At 40.0% G+C, this 16678-nt stretch overlaps 1 protein-coding gene across 1 annotated transcript in view; it reads right to left on the bottom strand.

Moving 5' to 3' along the window:
* Positions 1–16678, bottom strand: part of METTL22 (methyltransferase 22, Kin17 lysine) — a 228847-nt gene that overhangs the window by 29030 nt on the left and 183139 nt on the right. Inside the window, exon 9 of the mRNA XM_075831314.1 lies at positions 7866–7968. Within this exon, the coding sequence (XP_075687429.1) occupies positions 7866–7968 (103 nt within the window). The remainder of the gene's footprint in view (positions 1–7865; positions 7969–16678) is intronic.

Genomic DNA, 16678 nt, shown 5'->3' with positions numbered 1-16678 from the left:
AACTTGGGGCTATTTAGTTTAGAAAAAAAGACGGCTTATGGGCGATCTAATTACAATGTACAAATATATAACCGGACAGTATAAAGATCTTTCCAATTATCTTTTTACACCTTGGCCTGTAACAAGGACAAGGGGGCATCCTCTACATCTAGAGGAGAAAAGGTTTCACCACCGTCACAGACGGGGATTCTTTACTGTGAGAGCAGTGAGACTATGGAACTCTCTGCCATAGGATGTTGTGTTGGTTGATTCTTTGGAATAAGTTCAAGAAGGGCCTTGATGTCTTTCTTGAAAAATATTACAGGTTATGAGTATTAGATTCTGGAGATGGGACGTTGATCCAGGGATTTATTCTGATTTCCATATTTGGAGTAAGGGAGGAATTGTTCCCCAAATGAGGCAATTGGCATCAACTTCATATGGGTTTTGCTTTCCACAGTAGGAGTATAGATTGGACTTGATGGACCTGTTTTTTTTCAACTATGTAAGGCTGGATTTACACGAGCGACGCCCGCAAAAGGTACTGAACAGCTCCGTGTGTCAGCAGCGTATGATGCGTGGCTGCGTGATTTTCGCGCAGCCGCCATCATTATGACACTCTGTTTGTATGTTTGTAAACAGAAAAGCACGTGGTGCTTTTCTGTTTTCATTCATACTTTTTACTGCTGTTGCGCGAATCACGCGCATCACACGAAAGTGCTTTCGTGTGCTGCGCGTGATTTTCACGCACCCATTGACTTCAATGGGTGCGTGCTGCGCGAACAACACACAAATATAGGACATGTCGTGAGATTTACGCAGCGGACACACGCTGTTTGAAACTCACGGACAGTCTGCACGGCCCCATAGGCTAACATAGGTCCATGCGAGGCGCGTGAAAATCACGCTCGTTGCACGGACCTATTATACGTTCGTCTGAATAAGCCCTAACTATGTAAAGAGAGCTTTTAGGATAATCACATTTTTCATGTGAGTACCAAATATATTCTTAAAAAAAATAAATTGGTTTGGCGGTGCTAGTGTACAAAAAGTTTTTACTAAATACTATTATTATTTTCTTGGTCACTTTTTAAAGATTTACTTATGTTCTCGAAGTGAAAATAATAAATGTATTAGCTGTACACTGAATATACAGGATGTTATTTTGTTATATTACATGGTATTGTATAGATCTGCATATGAAATGTAGACACAAAACAAAAGGACATTCTTATTCAAGACAATTTGCAAAGTTTTGTTTTTCTTTTTGGATACATTGGTACATTAAAAGAAATTTGGTTGCGAAGGAGGACAATTTATTTAACCGCGGCCTATTTTAGACATTAGGAAGCAGCCCCATTTTACAAATCTGAGGTGTGACTTTATGTGATAATAACTCTGGAACGCTTTTACTTTTCCAGGTGATTCTGAGATGGTTAATGATAACACACATACAGTGAAGGAAATAAGTATTTGATCCCTTGCTGATTTTGTAAGTTTGCCCACTGTCAAAGTCATGAACAGTCTAGAATTTTTAGGCTAGGTTAATTTTACCAGTGAGAGATAGATTATATTTAAAAAAAAACAGAAAATCACATAGTCAAAATTATATATATTTATTTGCATTGTGCACAGAGAAATAAGTATTTGATCCCCTACCAACATTAAGAGTTCAGCCTCCTCCAGACCAGTTACACGCTCCAAATCAACTTGGTGCCTGCATTAAAGACAGCTGTCTTAAATGGTCACCTGTATAAAAGACTCCTGTCCACAGACTCAATTAATCAGTCTGACTCTAATCTCTACAACATGGGCAAGACCAAAGAGCTTTCTAAGGATGTCAGGGACATGATCATAGACCTGCACAAGGCTGGAATGGGCTACAAAACCATAAGTAAGACGCTGGGTGAGAAGGAGACAACTGTTGGTGCAATAGTAAGAAAATGGAAGACATACAAAATGACTGTCAATCGACATCGATCTGGGGCTTCATGCAAAATCTCACCTCGTGGGGTATCCTTGATCCTGAGGAAGGTGAGAGCTCAGCCGAAAACTACACGGGGAGAACTTGTTAATGATCTCAAGGCGGCTGGGACCACAGTCACCAAGAAAACCATTGGTAACACATTACGCCGTAATGGATTAAAATCCTGCAGTGCCCGCAAGGTCCCCCTGCTCAAGAAGGCACATGTACAGGCCCGTCTGAAGTTTGCAAATGAACATCTGGATGATTCTGAGAGTGATTGGGAGAAGGTGCTGTGGTCAGATGAAACTAAAATTGAGCTCTTTGGCATTAACTCAACTCGCCGTGTTTGGAGGAAGAGAAATGCTGCCTATGACCCAAAGAACACCGTCCCCACTGTCAAGCATGGAGGTGGAAACATTATGTTTTGGGGGTGTTTCTCTGCTAAGGGCACAGGACTACTTCACCGCATCAATGGGAGAATGGATGGAGCTATGTACCGTCAAATCCTGAGTGACAACCTCCTTCCCTCCACCAGGACATTAAAAATGGCTCGTGGCTGGGTCTTCCAGCACGACAATGACCCAAAACATACAGCCAAGGCAACAAAGGAGTGGCTCAAAAAGAAGCACATTAAGGTCATGGAGTGGCCTAGCCAGTCTCCAGACCTTAATCCCATTGAAAACTTATGGAGGGAGCTGAAGATCCGAGTTGCCAAGCGACAGCCTCGAAATCTTAATGATTTATAGATGATCTGCAAAGAGGAGTGGGCCAAAATTCCATCTAACATGTGTGCAAACCTCATCATCAACTAAAAAAAAATGTCTGACTGCTGTGCTTGCCAACAAGGGTTTTGCCACCAAGTATTAAGTCTTGTTTGCCAAAGGGATCAAATACTTATTTCTCTGTGCACAATGCAAATAAATATATATAATTTTGACTATGTGATTTTCTTTTTTTTTTTTAATATAATCTATCTCTCACTGGTAAAATTAACCTAGCCTAAAAATTCTAGACTGTTCATGTCTTTGACAGTGGGAAAACTTACAAAATCAACAAGGGATCAAATACTTATTTGCTTCACTGTATAAGTAATAAAATAGGCCTACTATAAGTCTTTTTTTTAAGAAGTTAAGAAGCTTATAAGTTTACTAGCAGTTTTTACAGTTTTCAACATTTGCAAAATATATATTTTTTTACAATTCAGCTTTGAAGTGGATTTGAGGGGCCTAAACATTAGAAACCTCATAAATCACCCCTTTTCAGGTATTTAACAGGAATAAAGGCAAAGTAAAATATATACACTACCGTTCAAAAGTTTGGGGTCACCCAGACAATTTTGTGTTTTCCATGAAAACTCACACTTATATTTATCAAATGAGTTGCAAAATGACTAGAAAATATAGTCAAGACATTGACAAGGTTAGAAATAATGATTTTTATTTGAAATAATAATTTTCTCCTTCAAACTTTGCTTTCGTCAAAGAATGCTCCATTTGCAGCAATTACAGCATTGCAGACCTTTGGCATTCTAGCTGTTAATTTGCTGAGGTAATCGGGAGAAATTTCACCCCGTGCTTCCAGAAGCCCCTCCCACAAGTTGAATTGGCTTGATGGGCACTTCTTGCGTACCATACGGTCAAGCTGCTCCCACAACAGCTCTATGGGGATGAGATCTGGTGACTGCGCTGGCCACTCCATTACAGATAGAATACCAGCTGCCTGCTTCTTCTCTAAATAGTTCTTGCATAATTTGGAGGTGTGCTTTGGGTCATTGTCCTGTTGTAGAATGAAATTGGCTCCAATCAAGCGCTGTCCACAGGGTATGGCATGGCGTTGCAAAATGGAGTGATAGCCTTCCTTATTCAAAATCCCTTTTACCTTGTACAAATCTCCCACTTTACCAGCACCAAAGCAACCCCAGACCATCATATTACCTCCACCATGCTTGACAGATGGCGTCAGGCACTCTTCCAGCATCTTTTCAGTTGTTCTGCGTCTCACAAATGTTCTTCTGTGTGATCCAAACACCTCAAACTTCGATTTGTCTGTCCATAACACTTTTTTTCCAATCTTCCTCTGTCCAATGTCTGTGTGCTTTTGCCCATATTAATCTTTTCCTTTTATTAGCCAGTCTCAGATATGGCTTTTTCTTTGCCACTCTGCCCTGAAGGCCAGCATCTGTAGACGTTGACACTGGCGTTTTGCGGGTACTATTTACTGAAGCTGCCAGCTGAGGACCTGTGAGGCGTCTATTTCTCAAACTAGAGACTCTAATGTACTTGTCTTGTTGCTCAGTTGTGCAGCGGGGCCTCCCACTTCTCTTTCTACTCTGGTTAGAGCCTGTTTGTGCTGTCCTCTGAAGGGAGTAGTACACACCGTTGTAGGAAATCTTCAGTTTCTTGGCAATTTCTCGCATGGAATAGCCTTCATTTCTAAGAACAAGAATAGACTGTCGAGTTTCACATGAAAGCTCTCTCTTTCTAGCCATTTTGAGAGTTTAATCGAACCCACAAATGTAATGCTCCAGATTCCCAACTAGCTCAAAGGAAGGTCAGTTTTATAGCTCCTCTAAACATCAAAACGGTTTACAGCGGTGCTAACATAATTGCACAAGGGTTTTCAAGTGTTTTCTAATCATCCATTAGCCTTCTGACACAATTAGCAAACATAATGTACCATTAGAACACTGGAGTGACGGTTGCTGGAAATGGGCCTCTATACACCTATGTAGATATTGCATTCAAAACCAGACGTTTGCAGCTAGAATAGTAATTTAGCACATTAACAATGTATAGAGTGTATTTATGATTAATTTAATGTTATCTTCATTGAAAAAAACTGTGCTTTTCTTGCAAAAATAAGGAAATTTCTAAGTGACCCTAAACTTTTGAACGGTAGTGTAAATGTTCCTATCTTTTTTTGCAAATATTCAATGTTTATCTATTTATTTTAGTAACACCGCAAATGTTAACAGAGAAACAAAACTCAATATCTATTACAATGATTCTACAGTTTTCAGAAATATCCCAGATGGGGCTTTATGTGTGCTAATTCACTCAAAAGCAGGCCTCATAAATGAAGGAGCACCTTGTGGATTTTGGGGTCTGCTTTTCATTAGAATGGTTTCCAGGCATCATTTTAGGTTTGAAATGCCTCGAGGTGCCAAAACATAAGAATCCCCCCCAAAAAAGACCACTGGAAGATACACCCCTCAAGAAATTCATCTAGAGGTGTAGTGAGCATTTTGACCCACAGGTGTTTCATAGAATTTATTAAAACTGGGCCGTTATAATAATTATTTTCCAATATAACGCAGTTTTAGCTCAAAATGTTTCATTTTCATAAGGAATTCAGGAGAATAAGCACCCTAATTTCTCCTGAGCATGGCAATACCCCATATGTGGTCATAAACTACTGTTTAGGCACACGGCAGGGCTCAGAAGCAAAAGAGCGCCATTTGCCTTTTGGAGCACAGATTTTGCTGGAATAGCTTTCTGCCGCCATGTTGCATTTGCAAAGCCCTTGAGGTACCAGTACAGTAGTAACCTGAAACTGATCTAGGGGTGTAGTCAGCATTTTGACCCACATATGTTCATTGAATTTATTAGAATTGGGTCATAAAAATGGAAAAAAAAAAATCTTCAAATAATAAAACGTTTTAGCTCAAATATTTCTTTTTCACAAAAGACTATATGAGAAAAAGCACAACAACATTTTTTACACAATTTCTCCCATTTAAGGCAATACCACATATGTGGCCATGTGTGGACACATAGCAGAGCTCAGAAGGGAAGGAACGCAATTTTGTTTTTGTAGTGTAGATATTAATGTAATGGTTTTTGGGCGCCATGTTGCATTGCCCTGAGGTACCAGTACCGTGGAAACCCCCGAGAAGTGACGCCATTTTGGAAATTGGTGCGCAATGGATGTTGCAGGGTGAAAATTTTCTTTTTTTCCACAGATATGCTATTTCAGTGCCAAATATGTTGTGCTCAACTTGTGTCACTGGACACACACACTTCATAAATAGTTAAGCGGGTTCTCTCTAAATAATGAGATTTTTAATTCATGGATGTGTGATATGCTTTGAAGCAATCTTTTACACACAAGCCAGGTTTTTTAGGTCTGGTTGTCGCACTAATAAATGGTGTTCATTCTTAAACACTTTTGGAATATACTCTGCAAACAAGAGAAGGATATAAAAAAGGAGCAGTTGGGGGACTTCGCTGGAAAGTGTTGCCCTGGTACAATACGGGCGGCCTCACTACCAACGGAGATGATATTTTTTGACAGATGTGCTTGGGTCCTCCCCTTCCTGGTTCACAAATATTAGGGCCTTGATTGGCAACTTTTGAAATGAAACTTTCTGTACCATAAGACATGGATGTATGGTAAATCAGGGTATTGTCAGCGCTCCAGTAATGACTAATTTTTGGCTTCTTCATTAGCCCCAAATGCAGCACAAGACCCCAAAAAATAATCATCTCTGCGGCATCTACATGGTCCACCTATGGGGGTCTAGCAAATGATGACATGGGGCCTTGGGCGAAAAACTGCTGGACATATCAATTAGTCTGGTGCATTATTTTGTATCATTCCGTACTGAGAGTCAGTCATAACTTCTATTTATCCTTTGATGGAGCCGTTTGAGGGCTTGTCTTTTGCAGGACAAGCTATATATTTATTGGTACGATTATGAGGTACATGCGACTTTTTATACATTTTTTTTGGAGAGGTGGCCGAAAGACAGAAATTCTGGAATAGTTTTTTATTCTTTTTGGACTTTATTCTGTGGGTATTTACGATTACGACAATACCAAATTGATGTATTTCTTTGGTGTTTTATAGCTTTTGCACAATAAAATCACTTTTTAAAAAAAAAAAATATATATAATATATATATATATATATATATATATATATATATATATATAATTTGTTTTCTATCTTGCCATATTCTAAGAGCCATAATTTTTACGTTATTGCAACGACAAAGCTCTGTGAGGGCTTGTTTTTTTTACGATACAGGCTTTAGTTTTTATTGGTGTACTTTTTGGGTGCATGCGAGTTATTGATCACTTTCCAGTCAATTTTTTGGGAGGCAAGGTGACCAAAAAGAAAAATTTTGGCTTTTTTAAATATTTTTTTTATGGCGTTCAACGTGCTGGATCAATAACATCACAGTTTTATAGTTGGGGTTGTTACGGATGTGGAAAAAACAGTTATATATAGTTTCCAAAAATAAAATACTTAATAGACAAAAGGCGATTTTTCATTTTTCCACTTCAAATTTTTATTTTTCTACAACTAGGTGACTTGAAGGACTGATCTGATCGAATGTATAATACATTGCACTTATGTAGTGCAATAGGGTTACGTACATGGCAAACCAAGAGGCCATTGTTAGGCTTCCTGGTTGCCATAGCAACCATTGGCTACATGCGATCTTGGCGGGTGGGTCAGTGGGATACAGAGGGATGTCGCGGTCTAAGGGGTAGTTCACTTCAGCTGCCCTAAAGCACACACACCCTGCTGCACTGTCTATATGTACAATACAGGAAGGAAGTATGTGCCTAAAATATGACCGCCCCAGGAAAGTTTTTAAAAATAAATAGCAACGATTAAAAAACCCCCCCAAAGATACAAAACCAGAATAAACATTTGCCTCCTACAGAAAAAGCTAAATTACGAATCTAGAATCAAATACATGTGACATTCCTTTTAACTTGCTCCATATTGGAATGAATGAGAGAGGAAACAGTCCTAACCTAGATGTAAGACCCTCCCAGGGTAGTAGCTGGTTGGGATCACCACTTTGTTAAATTGAATAAAGGTCCTGGATTGAATCACATACACATGGAAATTTAGCATTATTTTTTTTTTTAAATAGGTAATATTTTACACATAAAACAATTCTTACCTTCTTTCGATAGATAAGTAAATAGTGCAAATTCTTGTTAATGAATGCGTTATTCGGTAAAGAGTTTTGAATAGTGCATCTGTGAAATCATCATCATAAAATACTGAAAAATAAAAAAAATTAGGAATTTTTTAAAATCTAGCTATGTATTTTGGTAAACAAATGTATAAAATACATCCAGGAAATATAAAGACCCTAAAATGTTGTTTTTACTTTTTATAAAGCAGATATTAAAAGTAAATTGGTCAAAGAACTATAATTTAAAGGAACTTCATTCAAAAATAAGAAATGGTCTATTACATAATATTATTACATGATCATGTGACACCTAAGGCCTGATGCACACGACCGTGTTCGGTCCGTGATATACGGTCCGCATGTCGGCCGCTTGTCCCGGACCGTACAAAGTACAGGGAGCCGGGCTCCTAGCATCATACTTATCTATGACGCTAGGTGTCACTGCCTATCCACGTAACTACTGTCACACACTAAAACATGATTACAGTACGGGACAGTAGTTCCGCGGACAGGCAGTGACCCCTATCGTCATAGATAAGTGTGATGCTAGGAGCCCGACTCCCTGCACTGTGTTCGGTCCGGGACATGCAGCCGACATGCGGACCGTATATCACGGACCGAACACGGTCGTGTGCATCAGGCCTTAGAGCTGCCTATGGTAGGATTTGGGGAAAGTTTGCAATTACCCTCTCAATTCTAACATATAGAATGGATGGAGGGAACCACAAAGGTGTACACCACCAGTAGTATGCCAGTATTCAATGGGAGGGGAAGAGTGGAATAGCCTGTGGCTCTACGAACAAAGAATAAAATAATACACTTTATTAAATTGACATACAACAAATATTGTGAATTATTATAAAATTGTCCAATATGGATCGACAATAATCTAAGTGCAGAGGACCCCTATTAATGCACTATTGAAGGACAAAATTAAGTACTATCCAACGGTACTGACAGGCAGTGGTTGTGATATGACAGTGCCCGTCACTAATGCTGCAAAGCGTGTTGATTTCAGTGTCCCTATTGGTATGAGTAGTACAAGGGGATGGCAGCAAGACAGTAGGGCTCCAGCGCTGGTCTCACCTCTGTGAGCCGCTCACAGTCTCCGCACACTCTGAACCGGTCGTGGCGTGGTGTGTGTGAATTTACCATCTGTCAGTCATGTGTGATCACCTGACAGTGAACACTGATGTGCTGCATCTTGCTGACCCCGCTGTCCGTAGAAGCGGAGGTGGCAAGAGAACATGGAGCAAGAAGTTGCTGTAGGTAAACACTGAATTGTCAGCTATATTGAATAGAGAGAAGGACCCTAACATTGGACCATTAAAACTATGCACTTGACGAGCGTTTCGTCGGCATTCCGGCGTCTTCTAGGGGTGGCAACCGCCGGTTTGACAGCACTTAAATAGGTCAATTCTTGATTGACAGCCTCAAGGGCCAATGGAAGAATTATTGACAAGAATGCAATGTGTGTGTGTGTGTGTGTATAAGGCCAGTTAACTACAATGCCTTGTGGGGGGCTCAATATTATAATCTTTATCTCACAGAATTTTTATCTCAGGGAAATTATGACAAGATGATATCTTGGCTTACTTAGTTGCCATCACCTTGTACTACTCATGGGGACACTGAAATTAGTGACGGGCACTGTCATATCACAACCACTGCCTGTCAGTACCGTTGGATAGTAATTAATTTTTTCCTTCAATAGTGCATTAAAAGGGGTCCTCTGCACTTAGATTATTGTAGATCCATATTGGACAATTTTATAATAATTTACAATATTTGTTTGTATGGCAATTTAATAAAGTTTATTATTTTATTCTTTGTTCGTAGAACCACATGACCCCTAAATCTATTCGTTTAGTGACATATTAAAGATTTTAGCCATCTATTTTTTCCAGACAATTTATTGACTTTGGTGGAAAAAATTAAAACTGGCATTTTTTTCCCCAAATATCTGAAATCAGGTGATCTTTTCTGACATCTGGAGCAAATTTTCCAAAGCTGGTTCCAAAGCGATCTTTGTGCATGCGACCAGTGCCGCGGCCAAGGTAGCCGTGTAGCCCTAGCCTAAATCTGTACAATACAGCAATATATATGATATCAAAGATATAGATACGGGATAGGTAGATAGAAATAATAATAATCTTTATTTGTATAACACAAAAAAATAAATAAATCGCAATTTAGATTATCTATCTATCTAATATCTGTCTGTCTGTCTGTCTCTCTCATATATATTGATATATAGTATAGTCCTAGGCTGGGGCTACATAACGACTTTGGCCACAACACAGGTCCCATGGCAAAAAAATCGCTTTGTCCGGTAGCCTACATCGTAAGTAAAATGACTGTGACCACATTCACTGTCATTACTTGCCATATAGGCTACGGAACATAGTAATCTTTGGACGTGCAACTCGTGTCGCAGCCAAAGTCGCCGTGGAGCCCCAGCTGAAGGCTACATGCACATGTTGCGTATTTTGCGGCGAAAAATATGCAGCAAAACCGCAAGAGATTCGCAGAACCTGAATGTGCGTTTTTTTTTGTGCGATTTTTACATTTTGCTGCGTAAATTGCTGCGTTTTCATGCTGTGGGTTTTACAGTGTATTTCTGTAGAATTACAGGGTTAGAATTCGCAAGCAGAATCGAGTTAAATTGACATGCCGCGATTTCGAAAATACGAGATGACCTGGAATCTCATTGTCTATGTTGGTACTGTATTACGCTGAGGTTTTGCCGCACACAAAAATCCGCGCGGCAAAACCGCACGAAATACACATGGTGTGCATTGACTCTAAAACTATACTATATATCAAGATAGATGATTAGATATAGATATGATGGATAGATGATAGATAGATATAGATATGACATAGATTACATAGTTACATACTTAGTACGGCTGAAAAAAGACACATGTCCATCAAGTTCAAACAAGGGAAGGGAAAAGGGGAGGAAAACATTTCTACACATAGGAGCTAATACTTTTTTGTTCTAGGAAATTATCTAACCCTTTTTTTTAAAGCTATCTACTGTCCCTGCTGTGACCAGCTCCTGCGGTAGGCTATTCCATAGATTCACAATTCTTACAGTAAAGAAGGCTTGTCGCCTCTGCAGGTTGAACCATTTTTTCTCCAGACGGAGGGAGTGCCCCCTTGTTTTTTGAGGGGGTTTTACATGGAACAGGATTTCACCATATATTTTGTATGTGCCATTAATATATTTATATAAATTAATCATGTCCCCCCTTAGTCGTCTTTTTTCAAGGCTAAATAGGTTTAATTCTTTTAATCTTTCCTCATAACTTAGATTCTCGATGCCCCTAATTAGCTTCGTTGCTCTTCTTTGTATTTTTTCCAACTCCAGGGCATCCTTTCTATGAACTGGAGCCTAGAACTGAACTGCATATTCTAGATGAGGCCTCACTAATGCTTTGTAAAGTGGCAATATTACATCCCTGTCCCGCGAGTCCATGCCTCTTTTAATACACGACAATATCCTGCTGGCCTTTGAAGCAGCTGATTGACACTGCATGCTGTTATTTAGTTTATGATTTACAAGTACACCCAGATCCTTCTCAACAAGTGGATCCGCCAGTGTAGCTCCCCTAGGACATATGATGCATGCAGGTTGTTGGTACCCAGATGCATAAATTTAAATTTATCTACATTAAACTTAATTTGCCAACTGGATGCCCAAACACTTAGTTTGTTTAAATCTGCTTGCAATTCACGAACATCTTCCATAGACTGAACTATATTACATAGCTTGGTGTCATCTGCAAAAATAGAAATAGTGCTATTAATCCCATCTTCTATATAATTAATAAATAAGTTGAATAATAGTGGTCCCAGCACTGAACCCTGGGGTACACCACTTATTACCGGGGACCATTCAGAGTAGGAATCATTGACCATGACTCTCTGGATACGGTCCTTGAGCCAATTCTCAATCCAATTACAAACTATATTTTCTAAACCTATAGTCCTTAATTTACCCATTAGGCGTCTATGGAGGACAGTGTCAAATGCCTTTGCAAAGTCCAAAAACACTATATCCACAGCGGCCTCTCTGTCTAGGCTTCTGCTCACCTCTTCATAAAAACAGATTAGGTTAGTTTGACAACTTCTGTCCTTAGTAAAACCGTGCTGGCTGTCACTTATAATACTATTCTTTGTCACATAATCCTGTATATAGTCCCTCAATCATTTTCCCCACGATGGATGTTAAGCTTACTGGTCTATAATTACCCGGGGAAGACCTAGAGCCCTTTTTGAAAATAGGTACCACATTTGCCCTGCGCCAGTCCCTTGGCACTATACCAGTCACTAGAGATTCTCTGAATATTATGAAAATGGGGACAGAAATAACTGAACTAAGCTCTTTAAGAATTCTAGGGTGTAACCCATCTGGTCCCGGGGCCTTGTGCAAATTTATTTTATTTAATTTAGCTTGGACCATATCTACATTCATCCAATTCAGTATATCAACTGATATATTAACAGCACTGGCACCGGCTACATCAGCTGCTCTTTCTTCAGTTGTATATACAGAGCTAAAGAACCCATTTAGTAACTCTGCCTTCTCTTGATCCCCTGTGACCAACCCCCCATTACCACTATCTAGGGGTCCCACATGTTCAGACCTTGGCTTTTTAGCATTTATATACTTGAAGAATTTTTGGGGATTTGTTTTACTATCCTTGGCCATTTTGTATTTTTGCTAATTTTATTACATTTTTACAGATTTTATTAAGCTCTTTATATTTTACAAAGGCTGCAGATGTACCCTCAGATTTGTATTTTTTAAATGCCCTTTTTTTGTCATGTATTGCCCCTTTCACAGAAGGTGTAAGCCATGTGGGATTTAATTTTAGTTGTTTATACTTGTTACCTATAGGAATACATTTTGCACTATAATTACCCAAAGTAGATTTGAAAATCTCCTATTTATCATTTGTCCCATTATTTGACATTAGTTCTTCCCAGTCTATATCCTGAATTGCAGCCCTCATCCTGGGGAAATTGGCTTTCTTAAAATTAAATGTTTTTGCCCTCCCAGCCTGCGTTTGTTTTTTACAGTATAGGTAAAATGCAACTATATTGTGATCACTGTTACCAAGGTTTTCACGAACATTGACATTCCCAACAAGATCTGCATTAGAAATGACCAGATCCAACAGAGCTTCACCTCTAGTCGGGCCTTCCACAAACTGGCCCATAAAATTTTCCTGCAACAGGTTGAGGAAATGTCTCCCCTTTGCAGTTGAAGCCGAACCATGACACCAATTAATATCCCAGAAATTAAAATCTCCCATTATCACTACAGTACCCGCCTGTGCAGCCCGCTCCATCTGTTTATATAGCTGACCTTCCATCTCCTCAGTTATATTGGGGGGTCTATAGATTACACCAAAAGTTATTTTTTCAGTGTTTACCTCTCTTTCTATTTCCACCCACAAGGTTTCAACCTCCTCACAGTATTCACCCACTATTTTCTCTTTCACACTCGCCTTCATATCACTTCTCACATACAGACATACACCACCGCCTTTCCTATTTGTCCTGTCTTTCCGAAACAGTGTAAAACCCTGTAGATTTTTTACAGCCCAGTCATGTGAAGAGTCCAGCCATGTTTCAGCAACACCAACTATATCTATATTTTCTTCCAGTACCAAGGCCTCCAGCTCCCCCATTTTGCTTTCTAGACTTCTGGCATTTGTGAACATACACTTTAACTTGCATTTCAGTTTTTCACTTTTATTATCAGAAATGTGATTTGACATTATTTGGGCATTTTTATTTACACTGCTGTTTTGTAACAAAAGGATCTCCTTATCCTGTTGTCTAGTCCTCTCCCCACATTCTGTTTCTCCCCCCACCAATATAGTCTGACCCCTCTCTAACCTGACTACCCCTTTATTTTCTACATTGGCCTTCCTCCTCAGCCCCAGTTTAAATACTCCGCCACCCCAGCTAGAATTCTCTCCCCCAGCACAGCGGACCCCCTTCCATTTAGGTGCAAATCATCTGCAGAATACAGTTTGTACCCCAATGAAAAGTCAGCCCAGTGCTCTATGAACCCAAAGCCTTCTCCTCTACACCAAGACTTAAGCCATGCATTTAACTCCCTGAGCTCCCGCTGTCTTTCCTGTGATGCGCATGGAATACAACCTTGGAGGTCCTTCCCTTCAGCTTGTAGCCTAGTTCTTTAAAATTATTCTTAAGGCTCCTCCACCTACCATTTATTCTTTCGTTGGTACCGACATGGACCACAACAGCTGGATCATCACCAGCCCCTCCCAGCAATTTGTCCACCCGTTCCACCACATGCCGAACCCTGGCACCAGGGAGACCGCAAAGCATTCGGTTGAGGTGGTCTTGGCGACAAATTATTCTATCCGTCTTCCTGATTATAGAATCCCCTACGACTATCAATTGCCTTGGCTTACCTGCATTACCATCCCGCCGACTAATAGCTGGGATGTTCTCCCGGCTGTTAGGGAGATCAGTATCCACTAGGGCTGCCATTTCTGAGACTGACACCCTCGCATCATCACCCAACTTGGCAATTTTGCTTGGAATGTCAGAAACAGGATTGGCCTTCCTTTCTTGGACCCCTTTCTACTGCCCCTAACTACATCAACCCAGCTAGATAGATATGAGATAGATATATATGAAATGGATAGATGGATAGATAGATAGGGGATAGATAGATAGAAATATATTTATTGGAATATATTTATTGTTTTATTATACACTGTTCTCCCTCTCCTGCCAGGAGAAAGAGAAGTTAGAGGGGGGTATGTGCTGCGGGTGGGGGGGGGGGTGGTGTCACGAGGGGTGGGGGGACTTGATTGAGGGGGAGCGCGAGATCGCTGCGAGGAGTGTGGGGGGTGCCGCGCAATGATGGGGAAAGTATAGTGATCATTTTGACAGTTGTCACAATGATCACATGCCCAGAGGCCTCACTGATTGGTCTCTGGGTAGAGCTCAGTGATGTCAGCTGTATAGAGACAGCTGTATCACGTAGCTTAATGCCGCTACAGAGCGGCAAACGGGCTATATCTGCAGGACGTTATAGAACGGCCCTGCAGAGTTAATTAAGGACGGCCCGGACGTTTATAGTCAATGGGCGGTTTGGAAGTGGTTAAAGAGATCACCGTTCTACTGCACCGTGTTGTGGCTGAAGCGTAAGCCCTGTTCTAGAGATAGGTGTGGGTCCCAGAAGTGGAACCCGCATCTATCTGACATTTGTGACATATCCTGTGGATATATCATAAAAGTCTCTGATGGGAAAACCTTTTAACACAATTTGCCTATAAGGCAACATAATGAAAATAACCTTTATTAAAGGCACACAGCCTATTTCTAAAAACAACCCATGAGCCCAGAAACGTTATTACTCATATAGATGTAATGGTCAGTTTCTGCTAACAGCAGTAGAAATAATATACTGTATATACTAGAGGGAAGCGTTTGCAGACTGCTATCCCAGAATTAATTCTGAGCTGATGGTATGTTAACAACATTCAAAAAAGCCCCCCCCACGACATGTTTCTAAAATGGCATCCTCAGGGATACTATGGGGCAATGGCGACAGAAACAGCAAGTCTGAGGCTTATAAAACATTGTAGAATGTCACTAGAGGAGGACCAGTGAATAGGAGCCAATTTGGTGACTTAGTGTATCTTCGGTCATTTAGACACATTTAATAGACGGTGGAATTAGGCAAAACACGAAGCTCCTACAAGAGCCAATTGCTTTTTACGTACGGAGCATGCTCAGTAGCACCAAAATACACAGAGTCTAAGTATATGTTACTATGGACTGCGCATGCGTTAAATTTATGATATGCTTAATGATGGCGCATGCTCAAAGACTTTGTGCCATCAGATAACGTTGCCAGATCACTATACAAATGAATCACTGGTTCTATGCCATAACTGGTTAAAACCACCCTGTGGTAATAATGTTTTCACTGGAATATGGTACCCACTAAGAATAATAATAAAAAATAACTTTTATTGGATATACTTTAAAATAAACAAAACTAGTGACTTAAAAATATATATATACATAATTGTTAATTCAGGTCCCAAGTGAGTGGGATATGCTCGTATTCACAATTCCCACAATGGTGGGTAGGTCAGGAATAGGTAGCTGTATGGGGGTAGATTTAAAGCACCATTTTAGTCATTTAATGCATGCTTTTATTAATACTTTATTAATACTTAGATAATCTCTTTTAGGCTGTCTGATGTTGTGCAGGTAGTGATTCTATATGAGTTCTAGCTGAGTATTTATTTTAGTTTGAGTGATTCTATATGGACCGTTATCTTACCAGCACCCCACCATTCAGTTATTTGGCGTTAGCATTTGCAACCAGTCTCATATCATTTACCACCCAGGGGTCACCGTCGAGGATAATGGATTCCTGCTATCCCTTCATAAATGCCCTAGCCCAAACGATCTCCTAGCACCCTCAAAAGGGGTTGACACCAGAGACGGTGACCTGTCACAATGGGTATGAACTCCGCTTCCAGCATATGTCTGTGTTCCAGCAAAAGCTTTTTTCTACCATATTTAATCTAATGGGTGTTTGAGTGTCTGTAACTGGGGCTGACATTACAGCTATTGCCCTGCTCGTATTTCATGTGTCTGTTTTCACTTGTTTAAATTTGAGCCATGTATTTTACTTGTGCATGGTACTAGTATTTGTATTGTTTCTTTACTGATTTTTGCATCTGGCCTTATTCAGGGGTATTTATACTTTTGTACGTTAC

The sequence above is a fragment of the Rhinoderma darwinii genome, chromosome 6 (assembly GCF_050947455.1).
Source record: "Rhinoderma darwinii isolate aRhiDar2 chromosome 6, aRhiDar2.hap1, whole genome shotgun sequence".
Classification (NCBI taxonomy): domain Eukaryota; kingdom Metazoa; phylum Chordata; class Amphibia; order Anura; family Rhinodermatidae; genus Rhinoderma; species Rhinoderma darwinii.
Note: the sequence above shows the minus strand (reverse complement) of the source record. Positions and strands in the feature narration are given on the sequence as shown.